A 23,064-nucleotide genomic window follows, 5' to 3' on the forward strand; every position below is an offset into this window, starting at 1 on the left:
AGAACCATCTCTTTCTTACCTTTTTATAATCTGAAGAACCTTCTTTCACCACAAAGAACCTTTTGTGAAACAGAAAGGTTCTTCAGATGTTAAAGGTCCTTTATGGAACCATTTAAACAAAAAAAGCGCCTTTATTTTCAAGAGTGTATTTAATTTTTTTTTCACTAGCATGTTATAGTATTTAAACCACTGACAAAGCAAACCTAAAGAAATTCACAACACAAAATCAAGTACAAAACTCTTTTTTTTAATTTCCAATGGTCAAACTTGCAAAACATCTAGAAAAATATACAACAAAATGCTGAACCTTACCACAACATCAAACATAAAAGAAAGAATAATATTCACATTTTCCCCCATCAGAGATAAAAGCACATTCTGTTTTTCCTTATTATTCAAAACAAAAGCACCGTTCGCTCACATATCCCCACAGTAGCCTGAATCGTTGGAGAGCTGAGAGTTGGAGCTCCGGTTTGAAGAGGAGTTCCATATGTCCAAATTCATGTGTGGTCCAAAGGGATTGAAGCTGGAGTATTGTTTTCCCGGGCAGGCGCCACCTGGTTCGCGGCTGAAGGATGCGACTGGTGAGATGGGTGTGTGGGGTGAGACCGGCACGGAACGCTCTGGGTGGAAGTGGCTCTGGCAAGGATCGCTCTGAGGTGTCCAGATAGAGCCAAATAGACTGGACATGGGTGACAGACTTCTGGTTCCTGAAAAGTATGGCTGGAAAAAAAAAAGATGAGGGAAAAATTGCTTTAAGTAAAAGTAAAAAGTCGTAAAAGTCGTGACGTATTGTCAAGTATGGTGACCCATACTCGAAATTGGTGCTCTGCGTTTAACCCATCCAAGTGCACACACACAGCAGTGAGTAGTGAACAAATGCACGCACACACACACACACCGTGAACACACACCTGGAGCAGTGGGCAGCCATGCTGCAGCGCCCGGGGAGCAATTGGGGGTTCGGTGCCTTGCTCAAGGGCACCTCAGTCGTGGTATTGAGGGTGGAGAGAGCGCTGTACATTCACTCCCCCCACCTACAATCCCTGCCGGCCGGGGACTCGAACCCGCAACCTTTCGATTACGAGTCCGACTCTCTAACCATTAGGCCACGACTTAATATTCCAACCATCAACTTCTCAGTGAAGACAAACTACACACATTTTATGAGGCTGGAAAATGAACAGTGTGTTTGTAAGGAGCTCAGAATAATACGGTCCAAATAATTTTTAAACCAAGATGCCAGTGTAAACTGTTTTTCTGCATTTGTTTGCAATTTGTGGGTTTTAATAGTTCAAGTATCTGCTACTCTTTATATTGCACACTTAATTGTAATGTACTAGTTTAAACGTTAACACGAGACTCCAACTCTTACAACTGCATTACAACAGTGTTCTCAGAAATATTGATTTTGAGATACATATTGATTCAAAATATTTAAAACACTTCACACATTTCCTGCAGTTTCAATGCACTACAGCACCCAAACTCTGGAATAATCTACCTAACACTGTTCGGGAGGCAGACACACTGTTAGTTCAAATCTAGATTAAAGACATTTCTTTAACCTGGCTTACATATAACACACTAATACACTTCTATTATTCAAATCCGTTAAAGGATTGTTAGGCTGCATTAATTAGATCAACCGGAACCGGGAACACTCCCCATAACACATGATGTACTCGTTACATCGTAAGAAGAATGGCATCTACACTAATATTTGTCTGTTTCTTTCTTATTCTGTTTCTCAGTCCGTGTCCGAATCAGATGGTGGATCGGCGCCGGGAGATGATGTCTGCGGCCCTGATCGTCGGCGGAGGCCGGGACACCTGGGTGAGGCCCGGGGACATATCCCGAGTGAAGACCTCGACTTAAAAACAATAGAACTAAATAACTAAAAATATAATAAAATACCTAACTACACAATACTATTTTTGTTAGAAATTGCAACAATATAAAAATAGAAATAATACATTTATACATTTAAAATTTTAATTAAAACAATAAATAAACAATAATCTCCTGGTCAGGAGAACTGGCCCCCCGACTGAGCCTGGTTTCTCCCAAGGTTTTTTTCTCCATTCTGTCACAGAGGGAGTTTTGGTTCCTTGCTGCTGTCTCCTCTGGCTTGCTCAGTTGGGTACACTTGATTTCTAGAGATTATCGCCAATTTGATTTCACAGATACTATTTAAACTAAACTGAGCTAGACAATGACATCTCTGAATTCAATAATGAAATGCCTTTATCTGAAAATTGAATGTTTAATCTTATTATTATACATTACTGACACTCTATCCTCCAATCTGATACTGTTAAGTGCTTAGACACAATCTGTATTGTTAAAAGCGCTTTATAAATAAAGGTGGCTTGACACTGTTGTCAGCTATGCTTTCTCCCCAAGTCTTCTCTCCAACAGTGAGGCCATAATGTGCATATTTTTATTAGATACATATATAAACCTTTGTGCTGTATGTTTTAGAGTCAGCTCATGACCCAGTGTTTTCAGCTCGGTTCATAGTGAATGCAGCAAACTCCATCTCTGAATGTGCTGCGAGTTTAACATAGAGTTTCACATTCACACAATTTCCAGCATTTTTTGTGGACAGAAGATTTCACTACATTTGTAGGAACTGTCTGTAAACAAACAAAGGTCTCTTTCTAAGTTTCCGCCAAAATAAAAGCCAAATAAGTAATAAACAATAAAATAAATTAATAAATCTAATATATTGTTTACTGTAAAATTGTAAAATATTGTTTACTGCAGTGTAAAGTACAATAATTACTATACTAATATATAGTATTTTACAGTGCAGTTGTAGTACAAAAATTTTTGACTAAGAAATAATATATTAAAATATGTATTTTATATATGTATTTTTTTTTTACTTTTTTGCACTTTGGAAATATTTGCTGCTCTCACTTTTCTTTTAAATTATTTTATATTTTACCTTTGCTTTTTTTTTTTTTTTTTTTTACAAACGCTGACAAGAATTCCAATGTACCTGTACTATAATGTACCTGTGCAAATGGCAATAAACTCTAAACTAGTAACATTAATATATTATATTACTGTCATTAGTATTAGTATTATTATTTAACCCCCTGTGAGCTATCGTAATCTCTGTTACAGTTTCAGTTAACAAGAAATTATTTTGCTTACAGTTATTAAGTACATTATTTTAGATACTGTTTAAATTGTGTACCCTTAATTGTAGCATTTCTCTGTGTCATCAAAAATTGTATCAAAACAAGATACTACAGGTACAGGTTTTTTGGGGATTTAGAGTGATAAACTTGTAAAATGTCAATAAAAGTAATATATGCCTAATTTGCATATTTGTAAACAACATTTCAGAAAAACTTGTAATGCATAAAATGCCAGCAAATCTTAATGTAATCGATCAACTGGGGAAGTATGGTGATATCTATTACTTAAATTTATTATTCTATCACCTGGGGTGTCTTGCCTCAAATATCAATACTTTAAGGTAACTCTGTTCCCTTATGATTTTAAGAAAGTGCTTGACAAAAACAAACACTCATGTAATTCTCACCTTGCTGCCCACACAACTGCCAGTGTCCCATGTGGAGTTCATGTCTTGGGTTCCATTCTCACCCCACACTGGCTGATGGCTGTGAGTCACGGTTTGGCTTTGATGGCATGAGAATGCATTTTGGTAATTGCCATTACCTTCACAGAAAAAACAAAACGAAAACATCCTTTAGTTACTATGTAGTACAGTGATATATTTTACTCCGAGCTTTCCTGTAGCTGAAATAGTAGAGCATGGCGCTAGCAACGCCAAGGTCATGGGTTCGATTCCCAGGGAAAGCAAGAGCTGATAAAAATGTTAAAACTGTAACTTGAATGCAATGTAAGTCGCTTTGGATAAAAGCGTCTGCTAAATGCATAAATGTCCTCGAGACAGAAAACTCCTCACCTGTTGGCATGTAGTTGGTCTGGTCACTATAGGGATACTGACCGGCACATTGGCTGTTCATGTTGTTCCAAGGGAAGCTTCACAGTAATGACACATAAGAATTTTAAATCTGATTGTGCATGGACACATAATATGAAATCAAAGACGAAATAGTATATAATAAAAATAACTAAAAGCCTATGAGACCTACTTTTCATATCCAGATGAGGGACTCTGTGGGACGAACGGGAGGGATTCGGTCATGTTGTACCTAAATTCATTGGTCAGAGGAACTGAGGCCGGTGACCACGTCTCCTCGATCACATTAGAGCCGATTATGTCTGGTGAAACCAAAATGCATAAATCCCATAAATAAAACATATGATCGTGCATCTTAACTGTGATTCTCTTTTTAAGTGTTCAAGTTCAAGTTTATTTGTATAGCGCTTTTTACGATACAAATCGTTGTAAAGCAGCTCTACAGGAAATTAAGTTTCCACAATATATTTATATATTGCAGAACCTTAATATATATATATATATTTTAAAAAAAGTGTTACGTGTGAAGGTCCCTCACCAATGTTTTTGTCCACACCTGCAGCTACATCAGCGAAGGTGTGAGAGAGTGCAGGGGCGGGACAGACTTCTGAACTTTGGCATGGTTCCCTGACATATAGATTGTTCATGCTGTGGACAAATGCATTTATATATCATCAATCACTTTCAGAATTCTTAAGTCAAATTAATAAAAAACTAAAAAACAAAGGATTAGTTCACTTCCAGAATAAAAAATTCCTGATAATTAACTCACCACCACGCCATCCAGGATGTTTATGTCTTTCTTCATTCCTAAAGAAATTAAGGTGTTTGAGGAAAACAGGATTTTTCTCCATATATTGGACTCCAATGGGAGCCAACGGGTTGAAGGTCCAAATTGCAGTTTCAATGCAGCTTCAAAGGGCTCTACACAATCTCAGCAGAGGAACAACAGTCTTATCTAGCAAAAGGATCGGTCATTTTCTTACAAAAAAAATAAATAAAATAGAAATGTATATACTTTTTAAGCACATATGCTTGTCTTGCACTAGCTCGACTTCACAAATCACGTAATCATGTTGGAAAGGTCACGTGTGACGAAGGCAGAAGTATCAACCCAGTGTTTACAAAGCAAACATGCAAAGAAAGTCAAACGATATTTACAAAACAAGCTAAAACAACGATGTCGAACTATTTTGAAGTTGGAGTAGAAAATGAGATGGAGTTTTTGCCCTACTCTACAGAGTACAGTCAAGGATGCGCATCGCAGAGCTGGTGCAAGATGAGCATTTGTGGTTAAAGTATATATATTTTTATTTTATTTTTTTAGAAAATGACCAATCGTTTTGCTAGATAAGACACTTATTCCTCAGTTTGGATCGTGTAGAGCCCTTTGTAGCTGCACTGAAACTGAAATTTGGACCCTCAACTTATTGGCTCCCAATGAAGTCCACTATATGGAGAAAAATCCTTGAATATTTTCCTCAAAAACTTAAATTTCTTTACGACTGAAGAAAGAAAGACATGACACGAGGGTAGTAAATTATGAGGAATTTTTTATTCTGGAAGTGAACTAATCCTTTGAGAAAATCTGGTCATTTTACCTTTGAGTTTTGTGGGTGTAGTTCATGTTCATGTAACATTCCCGATCTTTTGGATATGGGTTGTACTGTATGTTCTCTCCTAAAAAAAAAAATAAAAAAAAAAATAAAAAAAAGGTTTAAAATACTATTTTATTTAATTTGTTCTGGAAACTGCAGTGGGTAAAAGTGTCCGTTTTCTTTTCAGCTCAATTAAAGTGTGTAGCAATCTCTTACTCCTGTAGGGATTTCTGTTTGGGTCCTTTTCTCCCTCTATGCTGCTGGCACTGCTCCAGCTGCCCCAGGACCCTCGGCTGGCTCTCACACTGCCCGATGAACTGCTTGAATCAGAGCCCGACTCCCAGTGCAGACGTCGCTCTGGACATTTACGCCTAGGTCTGCTCAAACACGTGCCTGTGTTTGTATAAAAGGAAACTGTTTTTACAAAACTGACAGGGAGAGTAGATCAGCTGAGGATACAACCGGTCAAAGTTTGGAATAATTATGATTTTCTTCTTTTGTAATTTGTAATGCAATTTATTTTTCTGATAGTAAAACTGAATTTTAAGCAGCTATTACTCCTGTCTTTAGTGTCACATGATCCTTCAGAAATCATTCTAATATGCTTAATATTTCTGATTATGATGAATGCTGAAAACAGTTGTGCTGCTTAATATTTTATTGAAACTAGGATACACTAGTTTGGGGTCAGTAAGATTTATTGTAAAAAAAACAAAAACAAATGTACTTTTATTCAGCAAAGACACATTAAACTAATCAAAACTGTCAAAGTTTTAAGTAAAGACACTTAAAATGTTACAAAAGATATCTAATTCACACTGATTTCTGACGGTTCATGTGACACTAAAGACTGAAGTGATGGCTGCTGAAAATTCAACTTTGCCATCACAGGAATAAATAACATTTTGAAATAGAAAACAATAAACATACAATTCATATGGCAGGAAAAAATAACATGAGAGAAATGGTTTAATCAAATGCTCATGGATATAAGACGTCCCTCCTCATCCAAATTAAATGTACTTTGAAATGTGTTTTATGTTGTCTTCAACAACTGAACTGACAGTACGATATTCAGGGACACTGCTATGATGATATGCACACATACAGTGGTGAGACACAGGAACAGCTGGAAATCACTTCCTCACCACTGTGTTTGAGAGGGCTGTCTGGGTTGGCTCCTGCTTTAGGTAGTTCAGGTTTCGTGTTGCGGGTTCTAGCAGCATTACGTTGAAATTCTCTCTCACTCTCAGTTACCATGACAACGATGTTTTCAGGAAGCCTGTTGGATTACCAGAATGAAAATTACATTTAAAAAAAATTATGTGTGTGTGTAAGTATGCATGTATATATGTACATACACACACATATACGCATGCATGTATGCATGTATGCGTATATGTATGCATGTATGCGTATATGTATGCATGTATGCGTATATGTATGCATGTATGCGTATATGTATGCATGTATATATATATATATATATATATATATATATATATATATATATATATATATATATATATATATATATATACACATATACATATATATACACACACACCTAAATGATTATTAGGAACACCATACTAATACTGTGTTTGACCCCCTTTCGTCTTCAGAACTGCCTTAATTCTACGTGGCATTGATTCAACAAGGTGCTGAAAGCATTCTTTAGAAATGTTGGCCCATATTGATAGGATAGCATCTTGCAGTTGATGGAGATTTGTGGGATGCACATCCAGGGCACGAAGCTCCCGTTCCACCACATCCCAAAGATGCTCTATTGGGTTGAGATCTGGTGACTGTGGGGGCCATTTTAGTACAGTGAACTCATTGTCATGTTCAAGAAACCAATTTGAAATGATTCGAGCTTTGTGACGTGGTGCATTATCCAGCTGGAAGTAGCCATCAGAGGATGGGTACATGGTGGTCATAAAGGGATGGACATGGTCAGAAACAATACTCAGGTAGGCCGTGGCATTTAAACGATGCCCAATTGGCACTAAGGGGCCTAAAGTGTGCCAAGAAAACATCCCCCACACCATTACACCACCACCACCAGCCTGCACAGTGGTAACAAGGCATGATGGATCCATGTTCTCATACTGTTTACGCCAAATTCTGACTCTACCATCTGAATGTCTCAACAGAAATCGAGACTCATCAGACCAGGCAACATTTTTCCAGTCTTCAACCGTCCAATTTTGGTGAGCTCGTGCAAATTGTAGCCTCTTTTTCCTATTTGTAGTGGAGATGAGTGGTACCCGGTGGGGTCTTCTGCTGTTGTAGCCCATCCGCCTTAAGGTTGTGCGTGTTGTGGCTTCACAAATGCTTTGCTGTATACCTCGGTTGTAACGAGTGGTTATTTCAGTCAAAGTTGCTCTTCTATCAGCTTGAATCAGTCGGCCCATTCTCCTCTGACCTCTAGCATCAACGAGGCATTTTCGCCCACAGGACTGCCGCATACTGGATGTTTTTCCCTTTTCACACCATTCTTTGTAAACCCTAGAAATGGTTGTGCGTGAAAATCCCAGTAACTGAGAAGATTGTGAAATACTCAGACCGGCCCGTCTGGCACCAACAACCATGCCACGCTCAAAATTGCTTAAATCACCTTTCTTTCCCATTCTGAGATTCAGTTTGGAGTTCAGGAGATTGTCTTGACCAGGACCACACCCCTAAATGCATTGAAGCAACTGCCATGTGATTGGTTGATTAGATAATCGCATTAATGAGAAATTGAACAGGTGTTCCTAATAATCCTTTAGGTGAGTGTGTATATACACACACATATATAGAGGGAGAGAGAGAGAGAAAGAAAGAGTAATATTAACAATAATAAAATGTCATATGTTTGTATATTGTATATTGAATTTTTAAATTGTATTTATACATCTTATTAATGTCTGTTGTATTTAAGTATTTTGCCATATCTTCACAGGCTATTTCATGGCAGATGCAGATTCAACATTCAATAAATACAAACAATACACTAAATTCAAACATTTAATAAAATTCAACTTAGAATAAAACAAATGATGTATACTTAACAAAACGATTCTTAAACTGTACTTAAATATGTTTAACAGTAAGGTGAGTGCAAAAATATTGGCATTTTAGTAGTTCTTATTTATAACATATTGCCTCAAAGCTCTTTTATTTATTTTGATAGGACAGTATAGCAGTGACGAGAAGCAAAGTGGGAGAGGGAGAGAGAGAGAGAGAGAGAGAGAGAGGAGGGGCAGGATCAGGAAAGGTCCACGAGCCAGAACTGAAACTTTTATTTTTTTGTATGTTGTATTTTTTTCAGTAATCATACATTTAAAATTCACCTTATTCATATGCATAAATCTGATCTGAATTAAATTGTGATTTATATACTGTAGTTAATAACTTATTTTAAAATGAGAAAAATCCAAATCATGAGATGTTAAAATAGTGTATTTGTTACTAATATATATATATATATATATATATATATATATATATATATATATATATATATATATATATATATATATATATATATATATATATATATATATATATATACACACACACACACACATATATAGATATATATATACATATATACACACACACAAGCTGTGTTACAATTACAGTTAAAGCAATCAAAGTGTGGCCATGCTTTTTAGCGTAAATAAACTGCTTTTGAACTGAATCAAAATCCAGTGAATCATGGATCAAGTCAATTTGCTGTTAGTTCACACTCCTACACTAACATCTGAAGGTTTAAATCTAAACTGTGCAGATACGTACCCAGGAATGAGCTCAGCTGCCTTCCTGCGACTCCTGCCTGTGTTTTTCTTTGCTTTGGTGTTGGTGGCTGACACTCCAAGTTCTGCATCTTTCTCTGGTCTCTTCTTCTGATTGCTGCCTCTTTCTGTCTTCTGAGTGAGGGGCACAAACAATTCATTTGTCTTAGAAAGAACCTCAACACTGAGAATCTTTTGTTAAAATATTCAAAAAGAGGCAGATTTTAGCAGTGTTAAAAAAAAGTAATCTTCTTATGTCGTATAATAGCTCTTACCTCTTCATCTACATTATCCCTTTTTTCTGCATTATTTTCTCTTTTACACTCCTTGTTTTCCATTCCAGACTGAGGGACTCTGCTTACTGGGATGTTTTCTGGTAATCCAGGAAGTGTTTCCATAGGAAACATATCAGCTGGCAATGCCTCGTCCTCTCTGGATTCTCTAAAGTGCTCTTTCTTCTCAGCTGGGAGAAGGTTTTCATCTAATATGTCATTGTTATTGTTGTTATTACAAACTTCTGGGTCAAGCTCAAATGTGCGATCTCCATCTTCATCGGTGGGAGGACTGCAAAAGTCTGAGGAAGCAGGAACACTAGCAGTTGCAGCGCTGTTTTTATATCTACTGTATAGGAACGACACCTTAGTTTGCTTCTTTGGAGGTTGGGATGAACCTCCAGAAGTTTTCTTGGATGAGGACTGTGACCGAATTGTCCCATTGGCCACGGCTGGAGATCCTCTCCCTTTGCCTTTGTCAGAGGGATGGCTTGTGTCAGTGTAGTTCTTACAACTCCCTTTTCCTCTACTAAAGAAAAAAAAGAACAACAAGTAATTAAAACTGGATCTAACTCACATAGTTGGCTATAATATACAGCCAACTAGTATCAAGCAAAAATAAATAAATAATTAAACAACTGTAATATATTGCAATAGCAATTTGAACTGCCATGATTCTTCAAAACATCACATTTCACTGCTGCTTAGATTTCCAGGTTTAAAATCACACAGAAACACATTAACAAGCAATGTCTTAATAATAATAATAATAATAATATTCATATAATAAACAAAATTATTTCATATATTAATTGAATATTAGATATTTTATAGTATTAGTAGTATAAATAATAACAATTAGATTTGATTCATTATTAATAAACCTTTCAAATATAGCCCATGATGTAAACCTGTCCAAAAAAAAAAAAACGCTTTTAAAAATTAAGCTATGTTAAAAAAAAAAAACATAACACAACAACCCAAACTCAAAGAACCAGAGTAGTATGGAGGAGCACTGTCAACCAAATTAATCTAAGACACTGAAATATGTGTATGATTCCCTAGTGTGATAAAGAGTGATGCTGTCTCACCTGACACCATTTGAGGAGATGTGGTTGACACTACTATTTTCACGAGGTACAGAGTTGTGGTTGCTACGTGGACTTGGTGTGGAGAACTCGCTTAGAATGTGCTGAGCTTGATGGAAAGCCATCAGACACACACCGGCTAGAGAGGAACTGCAGAGAGAACAGGTTTTATATTAATGCATAGAATACATTTACATGCACAGGGTAACATTTTGTGGGTTTAAGTATGTATATGGACTGCTAACCAGGTGAAGACCAGTGTGATGACCCAGAAGGACTCCTCCCAGCTGGGTCCTGGTACCACTTGAGCACACAGGGGCAGCATGTGGTGAGGAAGAGTCACATTGAGGGTGAAGTGGAAAAGGGAGCCACGTTCTGTCACTAGGGTCAAGTCTCTGATCACCCATGAAGATGTGAAGTCTGGAGTAAATCTAGAGAGATGCAGAGAGATCAGTTGAGGTGAGAAGAAAATAAAAAGAGGGGGAAAAAAAAGATGTGGAATATGGTGTAATATAGGAATAGACCATGGAATTAATCATACAGTCCACCCAAAAATGAAAATTCTGTCAGTATATTTAAATTGCAAAACATTTTTAGTTCAGTAGAATTCACAGCTATTTTTCTTAAATGGCCGTCAATAGAACCAGATAATGTAGATATATCCCAGTAGGGGCAGGCATTAGAAAACATAGGCAACATTTCCACCCTAAAGTCACTAAACAAAGGGATGGAATAAGATCTGCACTTTGCTTAAAATACTGATATTGAATAGTATGCACAGTAGTGTAAACAGCTGAAAATCAGCAGCCACGTGCATTAACACTCTTAAGACTTACGCAATTGTGATTTCTGAGGACGAGTTGTAGTCCACTCTGAAAGATCTGCAGTGTTGCACCTCAAAGCCATAACCTTGGCATTTATATCCATTAATGTTCATGGATACTACAGTCAATGGCAACTCGCCTGCATTCTCCACTTTAAAGCTTTTCTGGATGGCAAACAAGGGCTTACTTGATCTTAAACCTGTGAAAAGACAACAAAGAGTAAAAAAAAATGCAGTAACATTTTTGTAATAATAATAATTTAAATAACAAATCACTAACGATCACTATAATGCTTAAGGGATCGTTAGTTAATACATATTCAAATGTATTACCTAAATGTACTCTACAATTGATTTTAACAGATGTTATACAATGATTAAAAGCTTTTGTTAATGCACATTTTTGCTGCTATTGAGGTGTGATACCCCACAGTCAGGGACAATTTTGGTAGCATGGGTAGCTTTAAAGGTTGGTTAAGGGGTCAGAAGTGTACAGGGGTTAATTTGATTACTATAAGGGAGCACGCTTCAATCTGTTAATATTACATTGTTTTGATAAATAAATGAAGTTCTCTTGAAAAACTGATTTGTTTTCTCCCATTGATGTATGATTCAAGGAATATCCTATTGGGTGCATAAGGAATATCCATGTTTAGCACCCACATTACAATTTGTTTGTCGTCTTTAGCAAGCATTTAGCTAAACTTAACTAACCACCCTTTACACAAATGTTGTTCTTGCAGCTAACAGTCCAATGCCCATAAAGTAAAGATACTAAATGAATAGTAAACGTTTATAAACATTATAAATGATGAATAGTCTCAACTTTAGATTGGGTACTGCAAAAACCTTAACAAATTATTAATAAATTATATGTAAACATGCATAAATAAGGTGAATTCAGGTCATTTGGGACACATATTGCCAGATAACTTCTCATAAAAGTACTAAATGTTTAGTAAACTTTTATAAACATTTACAAATGATGAATAGTCTTTAAATTGGATACTGCAAAAACATGAACAAATAATTAAATGATTTGTTAAGATGTGAAAATAGTAGAAGTCAACACAACAAACAGACCAATTATACAACCTTTACAAAATGTGATTATGAGTTAATGAATATTGTTAACATGAAAAGTTGGTAAAGTGCTTAAAATTACTAAGCTATTTTTTTAACATGTCAACGTAAAAAAGAGCAGCAGGTAATATAAGAAAATGAAGTTTAATGAGCATTCAAAAGTACATTAACAAACAAGCTTTTAATCATTGCTTAATTTGTCAGAATTTGTAGATTTTTAAAAACTGCATGGTTGTGAGAACTTAGTTTAATGACATAAGCTTTAACTAATGATTTTAAGCATTATGTTTTTTAAAGATTTATTAATGAAACTTTTAATCACTGTAAACCATCTGTCAAAATCATTCCATGATCAAGTACATGATCATATTAACTGAAAGTTTAATGACATTCATAAAAATTTAAATTTACATTGAATAACGATCTGTTAATCATAAGGTAATGTTTCATAAGTTCCTTAGTAAACATTAACAAGCACATTATCTCATATTTCTAGGTATGTGAATATTTAACAAGTGATCTGTTAAGCACGTATAATTGTATGCATTTAATTGGTTTTTGTTAATTAATCTTGTATGGCCATGTATAACCATAATATAATATGGTTTGAAATTTCACAGGCAAAAGACGTGAATGTGTTGTTAAAATATTAAAGTCGTGACGTATTGTCAAGTATGGTGACCCATACTCGAAATTGGTGCTCTGCGTTTAACCCATCCAAGTGCACACACACAGCAGTGAGTAGTGAACAAATGCACACACACACACACACACCGTGAACACACACCCGGAGCAGTGGGCAGCCATGCTGCAGCGCCCGGGGAGCAATTGGGGGTTCGGTGCCTTGCTCAAGGGCACCTCAGTCGTGGTATTGAGGGTGGAGAGAGCGCTGGACATTCCCTCCCCCCACCTACAATTCCTGCCGGCCGGGGGCTCGAACTCGCAACCTTTCGATTACGAGTCCGACTCTCTAACCATTAGGCCACGACTTCCCCTATTAACTTAAATCTCAAAGGGTACTTCAAATAGATATTTTAGATCAAGAGTGTAATTCAATGTAACTGAATTCCTTACAAAAACAAACAAATAAAAACCATAAGACCAATTAATTTGAGAACAATCACTACTTCTACCACCACTAGTGTATTTTCAACAAACTCTGAGTTATGACAGGAGAAGCTCAGCTCACCATCTCTGCACTCCATAAGGGTTGACTGGGGCACATTGAAGCGCAGCGAGGCTGCAGGCCCGGGGAGCTTCCCTCCTACTCTCAGGAGCTCCTTTGCCCCAAATCCTTTAACCAGAACCATGTCAAACACAGTCAGGTTGTTCCTGTTCACAAACAGACACAGCCACAATTATTGTGTGCTAACAACAAGTATAGAAACTCATAGCAACACTGAGAAAACAACAACAACAAGCACAACAAGGAAAGCCGCGGTCAATAGTGTAATGCAACTATTTGCACAGAAGTCACTTTCAGACCAACCAGCATTCTGTGACAGCACCTTAGACCAAAACATTGTGTAATTGTTAAAGTGAAAAAAAAGCAAATGTCAAAATGTTGCATCATGTCATTACATCATACATACAAAGTTCCTACTATAAATGCCCACGACATTTCCTATAGTATGTGCTTAGCGGATGGGGATCACTAACACTCAAATTGTGAAACAATTATGAAACTTTTAAATAAAAAAACTTCCTGATAATTTCATTTTTTTTCATGACCATGCATTGCAGTACTGTCCATAGCACCATCCCAATAAAGCAAATCTTTTTTACCCTTAATCTGTTAAATGTATAATTAAAAGCTCAATGTTAGGTTAATGGGGATTATGGTGGAGCGTTTGAAGCATGAGGCGACTTCACACAGCTCCAGTGATCTGTTGAAGATCTGTGTGAAGATGGGGGCCAGCTGGTCAGCACAGGATTTCAGACAGGCTGGTGTCACACTGTCTGGGCCTGGTGCCTTCCTTCTCTTGTTCTTTTTGAAGACCTGGCGCACGTCATCTTCTCTTATCTGCAGTTCAGGTGTGGGGGAGAGGGGGGTTGCAGGAGGTGTGAATGGTGTTTTTTCAAACCTGCAGTAGAACTCATTAAGATCGTCTGCCAGTTGTTGATTCTCCACAGTGCTGGGGGATGGTGTCTTGTAATTGGTGATGTCTTTCAGACCTTTCTACACTGAAGCCGTGTCACTGGAAGAGAATTGGATCCTTAGCTTTTCGGAATAATTCCTCTTTGCCACTCTGATCTTCTTTTCCAGTGTGTATTTGGCCTGTTTGGACAAGACTTTATCCCCTTTTCTGTAAGCATCTTCTTTGGCCTGACGGAGCTGTCTGAGTTTTGCAGTGAACCACAGTTGGTCATTGTTATAAGTTAGATGAGTCCTGGTAGGAATGCACATATCCTCACAGAAACTGATACAAGATGCAGCAGCTTCAAAAACACTCCAATCAGTAAGGTCAAGACAGACTTGTAAAACCCGCTCTGTCTCATTAGTCCATCTCTTCACAGTCCTTAATACAGGTTTAACAGATTTAAGTTTCTGCCTGTAGGTTGGAATAAGATGAACCAAACAGTGATCAGAGAGTCCTAAAGCTGCTCGTGGAACCGAGTGATATGCGTCCTTTATCGCTGTGTAACAGTGATCCAATATATTACGGTCTCTGGTGGGACATGTGATGTGCTGTCTGTATTTTGGCAGTTCACAGGAGAGATTTGCTTTATTAAGAGCTCCGCTGAATACTATGTTCAGCAAAACATCCAAATAATCAAAAACCGGTTGTAGATTTTGTGGAGTGTTCTGCCGAATGTTCAGCAGTTCTTCCCTGGTGAAACTGATCGTGTTAGACAAACAAAAAACAGGAAAATCGAACAAAAACACTAAAACAACTGGAGAGCCAAGCACAATGGCTGCCATGCTTGATGAGCTTCGGAACACAAATTTACTCACCCTCATGTCGGTCCAAATCTGAAAGACCTTCGTTCATCTTCGGAACACAAATTAAAACGCTGATTATGTTGATTACGTTCTGGTATACTGTCCAAAATGGTGGAAGACGGCAACTCAGGGAGATTTGTTGAATAAATTAATTTTACTATTGTTATTTTTGCGCACAAAAAGTATTCTCGTAGATTCGTAGAATTACAGTTGACCTCCTGATGTCACATGGACTATTTTACCGATGTCCTTGCTACGTTTCTGTGCCTTGATTGTGGTAATATCCTTGCTGTCTATGGAGGGTCAGAGAGCTCTCAGATTCCATCAATAATATCTTAATTTGTGTTCCAAAGATGAACAAAGGTCTTACAGGTTTGGAACGGCATGAGGGTGAGTAATTAATGACAGAATTTTCATTTTTGGGTGAACCATCCCTTTAATACCTCAGTTACAACTCATTTGGGCAGAGCAGTACCTGATGAGGAGCAGCGAGGTAACATGCTTGTGTTCTGTGGGATGGTACACCACAGAAACCGTCCTTGACTCCCACGGCTGAAGAAGGAATCTCAACACACTGCCTCTCTCACTTTCCTGTTTGCAAAAACATGAGTACATTATAACCAGAGTTACCACATGTCACATTAACTACCCAAGATATACTCAATGTGCTTAACAAGGCTATTCAAAGATCATGACCTCACCTTATGATTAGTAGCCAATACAAGAAACGCTGTTGTAGTGATATTCACAGACAGTGGGCTAATATTAAACCTAGAAACAGATACATACATAATATGATTTCAGATGTTATTTCTCATTAACAATGTTGTTACTGCTAACTAACAGCACTAAAAAAGAAAGAAATGCCTTGGGAACTAACAGAAACAAAATAAGCTGAAAATGCTATTAAAATGACTAAAGCCCCCCAAAAATGTGTGTAATTTATGTGTAAATACATGTCTTATTTACATGTACTAAATATTCAATTTAATGTGGTTTATATTTTATTTTGTAATGAAAGTTTTTGGCAGAACAGAATTTAGGCCATATGAGTGTGTGTTTACAGTATGTACCATTTGGTCAACATGTCGAGGGCTTCAAGCGGAACTGGGTATGAGGAGAGGGTTCGGATCTCCACAGACACCACTGAACCCGTTGGGTTTTTCAGAGTGAAATTCTTCACCTGGATTAGTGATTTACATTTATAGTTCAAACAATGATAAAAATTCCATGCAATACATCATAAGGTGGTATGTTTGCTTGACATTTGAAGATTCTTACTAAAGATGCTCCTTTTGCTCTTTTATTAGTGTTTGGCATACCTTACTATCATTAACAGGTGTGGCCCCAAAATCCAGAGGTGAAGAGTGGTTTGCAGGAAGTCTGGGCCACCTGAATAAAACACACACCCAAGAGAAAAAAGATGATTGAATGCATATATGTTTAAAAAGCATTCAAAATGAGTAGCCTATTTGTCCCACATGTTTGTTTCTACATTCAAGCACGTTTACCTGCAAGAAAGCTCTTTGCTACAGTGCCAACGGCTACAGAGTGAAGACGCCAGAATGCTGTCCACTCTCCAGAGAGATGAGGAGGATTCTGGGAGAAGGGACTGCTGCCACTCAACACGTCCTACAAGTTCATACACATACAAAATGCAAAAACTAGGTGAAAAAAAAAAATTCTAAAACTTCACAACATTTAAAGTTATAATGAAAAATATATTCATAAAAATGAATTAAAGTATTAATAAAAACTACAATAGAATCTGGACAAAAGTAAACTTAATTAAACTGCTTGCAATGCTTTCCCACAGACCAGGAACATTTTAAAATTGTGATTTCTAGACCTGAATTAATCAAGCAAATTAAAAAAACCTTGCATTCCCATGGACTATTTATGCCAAGCTCTAAAATCATTTATTGGGTAGAAGCTGTGAATAACTTTAATTTTTTATCCTTTATCCTTAATCCTGATGGACTGGAAGTGTCATGTAAATTCAGTGGGTAAAAAGTGTGGGAATCTTGCGGAACATCGTCAAATGTAATCATTTTGACTAATTTTTTATATTAATTATTAGGGATTTTTTTCATTTACAGAAACTAAATTAAAACAAGTTTTCAAAACAAACTTTGAATATTGTTTAGGACAATGGTGGACCTTGGAGTCAAAAAGGTTGATATCCACTGGTCTACAAAAACACTTATGTGTGTCCAGGTGTGTTTGTCTCACCTGATCTGGACAAACGGAGAGGACAGAGCCGTTCACACTCCTCAGAAGACTCAAACATAACACCTCCCTGTTGAGGAAAAAAAAATTCAGTGAATTCTGTCTATGCAGTAAAGAATTAATTTCATCTATCATTAGGTTTCCATCAACACAGCAAGAGGATGTGAACCTCATCTCTTATTTAAAAGTTTTGGTTAAACTTTACTTGAAGGGGTGTGCGTAAGACTGACATGACACCTTCATAATCATGACATGTCATGAATATGAAGGTTTTTTATGCATGTTTATGACAACTGTCATTAAGTGTCATTTGCTCAGTTATGTAATTTTGTCCTAAGTCATGTCAGTCTTATGCACACCCCTTCAAGTAAAATTTTACCAAAACTTGTATGCTGATGTAGTCAAGATTTACCTTTGAGGCAGAAGAATACGTTTGGAGGTGAAGCTCCACTGGAACCCCTATAGTGGTTGTCAGGGTAACTGTGGTTTTGAGGTTTGTGGGTAAAGATTTGCTGAGTAGCTGAAGAGACAGAAGCTTCCAGCTACCAGGGCTCACCTCCAGGAATTTTGTCAAATTTACAACCTATAAATTGGGAAAATTTACATCTTAGTAAAGCTATAAAAACTGTATAGTTCAAACTAATATAGGCTACTATTTTTGTGAACTGTACTTTTAAAAGCAATTCTATTACTTAATTTTATTGTGTATTTTAAGTACTACGTTGACTAAGCAAAAAAACAAAATACAGTCATTAACCCACCAACTACTCATTATCTCAGTATCAAAGCAGGAAAAAAATCCACATTCTTTATTTAGTCGCCAAGTGTCCTGCAATCCATACACCTGTTCTAAAATCATGTGGTCACTGGACATTCAAGTCTCTTTTGTTCAGGTAAACATTACCTTGAAGAGTTTATGCTGGGAAAGGGAGATGTTAGTGATTCTGAAGGTGATGGGGAAGGGGTTGGACAGCCAGAGCTCAACATGCTCTAAGCCCCTCTGCTTCTGTCTGAGCTGAACTAAAGAACTCAGCTCAGAGCTGGACCATCTGAAACAGAGAGGAACAACTTTGTAAAAACAAGGCTAAATATTTGGTAGCACTTTATTTTACAGTCCCGTTCCTCATCTACATAATATGCATTTATTGTAGTAATTACAATAACTAGGTAATAACTAGGTACTAACCCTGAACCTACCCCTACCCCATGTAGTTACCTTATATTGCCAGTACTTTCTTCTTTAAGTACATTGTAAGTACATGTAATTACACGTACTGTAAAATAAAGTGCAACCAAATATTTAGTAGAACTGCATCAAAAATCATGAAAAACAGCATTTACTTTATATCCTAATTATAAAGAGTTGAAGGAAGTATACTACCATTCACTTACACAAGTTTATAATGTGTAAGATTTTCAAATGTTTTAGAAAATACTTATTAATCATTAGAGGCTAAAAATATTAAAAAATGCAAGGTTACATTGATTAAAATACGGTAAAAAAAGCAATTTTGTAAAATATTACAATTTAAAATAACTGTGGTCCCACTTTGTATTAGGTGACCTTAACTGTACTTACATTTAAATGAATTTGATACAATACACTTATTGTGTACATACCTATATCTAGTTACATCTGTAGTTAATTTCAGTAATTACATTTATAATTACACTGTTGACCCATCCCTTACACCTTAACCCACCCTTAAACCAACCCATACCACCAAACCTGTCCCTAACCTTACCCATATCCCACCTCAATAACAGCAAAAGTGTTTTGCAATACAATATGAACACAATAAGTACATTGTACTTATTTTTTGATGTAAGTACATAGTAATTAAGGCCACCTAATATAAAGTGTGACCATAACTGTTTTCTATTTTAATATAAAAAAAATAAAAAAAATTACTTCTGTGTTGGCAAATCTGAATTTTCAGCAGTCTTCAGTGTTCCAGTATTCACTGATTTAAAACATCCTTGCGTATTGCTTATTAATTTCCTTTAAAAACAATAGTACTGACCTCAAACGTTTGAACAGTAGTGTATTTATGCATTTATTAATGATACCATATTTAAAATTTGCAAAACAATATTTTACAATGTTTTTATTACGTAACATTTGAAAAAAGTTATTTTTGGCCTATTGTGCATTTGCTGTCCAATGGTGATTTAAATTGATTTAAAACCAGATAATGTTAATAATAGAAGCATTATGGTAATTTGCAGTAAATACACTCTTAAAACAGAAATCATTACCTGTGTGTGCTTTTTAGCAGTGGATATAAATTCACTGTTCTGTTTGCTAAAATCTGCAGGCCAATCTGACTTGGACACCTTTGACTTTTAGCTGACAAAGAGCCTACAAACAAAAAAGTCAAAGACAATGAATTGAACACGGCTAACATCATAGCATGTCCAGTATGAACAATCAGAATATACATGAGAATTTTAGGCTACTGACGTCTACAGAAGAGTGAAGCCACTTGAGTGAAATTAGTAGCGGAAGGCTTGAGCAGCACTTCAGTGAGTTCTACACTGCTGTCTGTTCTTGACAAGAGTTGGATCTCCTAAAAAAGACAAGTCATGTCATGCAGCATGAGCCACATGTTCATAAACCATATCAGTTTACATGCATAATTAACCTCATTAGAATCGGTGCTGTTCTGTGAGCACATACCTTAACAAAGAGCTTTTTAACCCCTGAGTTCAACATGAACACTCCTATTCTGGGATCTGCTGGAATAAAAAATACATAATTATGAAATATAATTTATAAAATGGGTCCATACTACACATAACTTAAAAAAAAAAAAAAGACTGCACAGTAGGAAAGCCACAAGGTGGTGCTATGACACCAGGAAAGTTATTTGTTGGGCGTTGGTGGCCAAGCAGTAAAAAGTTTCAAATCCAGGAAGGTGCAACTCACGAACTAAGAAGTTATGGTTCCCTTCTATCTCATTATCGGTGTATGAATGACACTTTAGCCCAGGACATTTCAGAGTGGAATTTTCCTTAAATTAACACGCTGTTGGGTTAATTCTCTAAAATCATTCACCAATCATTCTGTAATTTATACTAAATTATTAAAAATGACTAAATTAATCAAATTATTTTTATTCATTCATACCTGAGTGATTAAGCAATTATGCATCAGATACAAAGAGCATCTTATTAGAGTAAAAACACTTTAACAAGGAAGTGAAATGGAGTCTATGCTCATTATCTGAATGTTTATTGAAAAGTTCAAGTAGGCTGATGGTTTTGAAAGCAGAGATGAAATCTATGACAAGATGTCCCCAGGTGATATAATTATTTGTCTGTGGTATAGTTGAAATAACTGACTCAGATTATTCAATACTGAAAATTAATTAAAAACTCAAGGTGCTTTGAGTCACATTACTACACCAAGAGTGTGCATTCATTTTCAGTGGCATGTTTCTAAAACTAAACTAAAAAGCGTATTTCCAATTACAATAATGAAACGGACATAAGTACAGAGCAGGGGTGTAAAACTGCAGAGTTTAGATGCAACCCTAATTAAACACACCTGATCCAGCTATTCAAGTCCTTCAGGCTTATTTGAAAACTACATGTTTTGTGTGCTGGAGCAGGGTTGGAACTAAACTCTGCAGGGCTGTGGCCCTCGAGGAGCTGAGTTTGACACCCCTGTAGTAGAGTTTAATAACACTAACATAAAAAAAAAAACAATCATATCCATTCAAGCATTTCAACTTTTTAGTTTTTTTTTTTTAAAGTCTTATCCTCACCAAGACTGCATTTATTATTTTTTTAATACTGTACAGCAATATTGTTAGATTGTTTATAGTCAATCAGTATTTAGTTTTCCAATTTTATATATTTTTAAACTGTAATGCAATCCTGTGATGGCAAAGCTGGTGTCTTTGATGTCACATGATCCTTTAGAAATCATCCTAATATGCTAATTTGGAGCTCAAGAAATATTCCTTCTTAAATCTTAACGTTGAAAACAGTTTTAAAAGAACAGCATTTATACGAATTTAAAATATTCTGTAACATTTTTAGATTGTCTTAAAGAATAAAAAAATAATTGATTTGGGTGCAGTGTAAACAAAGACTTGTAGGCCTGTTTGCTTTTAAAAAGTGAAAGTGAAAGTGACGTGACATACGGCCAAGTATGGTGACCCATACTCGGAATGTGTGCTCTGCATTTATCCCATCCAACATGCACACACACAGCAGTGAACACACTCACCGTGAACACACACCCAGAGCAGTGGGCAGCCATTTATGCTGCGGTGCCCGGGGAGCAGTTGGGGGTTCGGTGCCTTGCTCAAGGGCACCTCAGTCGTGGTTTTGAGGGTGGAGAGAGCGCTGGACATTCACTCCCCCCACCTACAATCCCTGCCGGCCCGAGACTCAAACCCACAACCTTTGGATTACGATTCCGAATCTCTAACCATTAGGCCACGACTTCCCCGTATATAGATTGTAAAAAAAGATGGACGACGTGTCTCCGCTTCCTTCCATTATACAAAAGTGAAGCCAAAACATCTCAGTATGGCCGCTGCCATCTTGGGTAAATTAAGTCATTTGGAGCCCGAGTCTGCGCAGTAGAGATTTGTTTGGAGCCAGAGTCTTCGCAGTAGAGTCGTGAGGTGGAGCCGCGGAATCAAACTCCTGCCCAAACTCCCGCAGCACAGACTCAATCAACCACGCCCCCTGAACTTCTCATTTGACTCCCCGAAGCAGGCTTGTTAAAATAAGGTAAATACAACAACTAACGACATAAATTTAAAAACACACAATAAAATACTATATATTGAAAAAGAGTAGTGAGGTAGGCTATTTTAAAAATTATTTAAAAATTAACAAGTAGTGTACCACAATGTGTGGGACAGCAAAATCAACGATCTTTAGTTAATTCAGGCTAGTTGGTTAATAAAAAAAATTAATAAAAAAAGTTAACATCATACAGTTTTTACTGCTAAACAACCCATTTTGTCAGTGTGAAATAACACAGAAATCGAAAATTATTAGTTGGCTATATCTTCAAATCTCCTCTCGAAGCTCCGACAGTCCGCTCAGATAAGCTGTCAATCACAGCTGTCAATCATAACGACACGCCCCGTTTTTATAGCATCAAATTACTAGCTAAAATCAAACTTATCACAAAAACGAACAATTGAACATATATCAGCGTGATAACTACCTTAAATGACCAAAATCATCTTTTGGAAAATTATATTGGAAGTGTAATTAATTTTTTTGTTATGACTCAAGTCCCATTCCTTTACAT

General features: G+C 36.6%; 1 protein-coding gene across 2 annotated transcripts in view; it reads right to left on the reverse strand.

Moving 5' to 3' along the window:
- Positions 1–162: 162 nt before the first annotated feature.
- The window catches only part of LOC306872071 (transmembrane protein 131-like), a 63,177-nt gene continuing 40,275 nt past the window's right edge, over positions 163–23,064 (reverse strand). Inside the window, exons 10-34 of one of the 2 annotated variants that reach the window (XM_079420422.1) lie at positions 20,464–20,519; positions 20,248–20,353; positions 20,043–20,145; positions 18,688–18,832; positions 18,196–18,366; positions 17,787–17,853; positions 17,066–17,186; positions 16,877–16,946; positions 16,628–16,737; positions 16,256–16,325; positions 16,030–16,145; positions 13,800–13,942; positions 11,541–11,727; positions 10,950–11,135; positions 10,708–10,854; positions 9,620–10,145; positions 9,349–9,479; positions 6,711–6,844; positions 5,779–5,955; positions 5,566–5,644; positions 4,503–4,612; positions 4,137–4,266; positions 3,947–4,023; positions 3,560–3,696; positions 163–723 (exon numbers count right to left, since the gene is read on the reverse strand). In XM_079420422.1, coding sequence (XP_079276548.1) covers positions 418–723; positions 3,560–3,696; positions 3,947–4,023; positions 4,137–4,266; positions 4,503–4,612; positions 5,566–5,644; positions 5,779–5,955; positions 6,711–6,844; positions 9,349–9,479; positions 9,620–10,145; positions 10,708–10,854; positions 10,950–11,135; positions 11,541–11,727; positions 13,800–13,942; positions 16,030–16,145; positions 16,256–16,325; positions 16,628–16,737; positions 16,877–16,946; positions 17,066–17,186; positions 17,787–17,853; positions 18,196–18,366; positions 18,688–18,832; positions 20,043–20,145; positions 20,248–20,353; positions 20,464–20,519 — 3,605 coding nt within the window. In that variant the 3' untranslated portion in view covers positions 163–417. Of the gene's footprint in view, positions 724–3,559; positions 3,697–3,946; positions 4,024–4,136; positions 4,267–4,502; positions 4,613–5,565; positions 5,645–5,778; positions 5,956–6,710; positions 6,845–9,348; positions 9,480–9,619; positions 10,146–10,707; positions 10,855–10,949; positions 11,136–11,540; positions 11,728–13,799; positions 13,943–16,029; positions 16,146–16,255; positions 16,326–16,627; positions 16,738–16,876; positions 16,947–17,065; positions 17,187–17,786; positions 17,854–18,195; positions 18,367–18,687; positions 18,833–20,042; positions 20,146–20,247; positions 20,354–20,463; positions 20,523–23,064 lie in introns of both variants that reach the window. The other variant, XM_079420421.1, reaches the window with a different exon arrangement.

The sequence above is a fragment of the Barbus barbus genome, assembly GCF_936440315.1.
Source record: "Barbus barbus genome assembly, chromosome: 7".
NCBI lineage: Eukaryota > Metazoa > Chordata > Actinopteri > Cypriniformes > Cyprinidae > Barbus > Barbus barbus.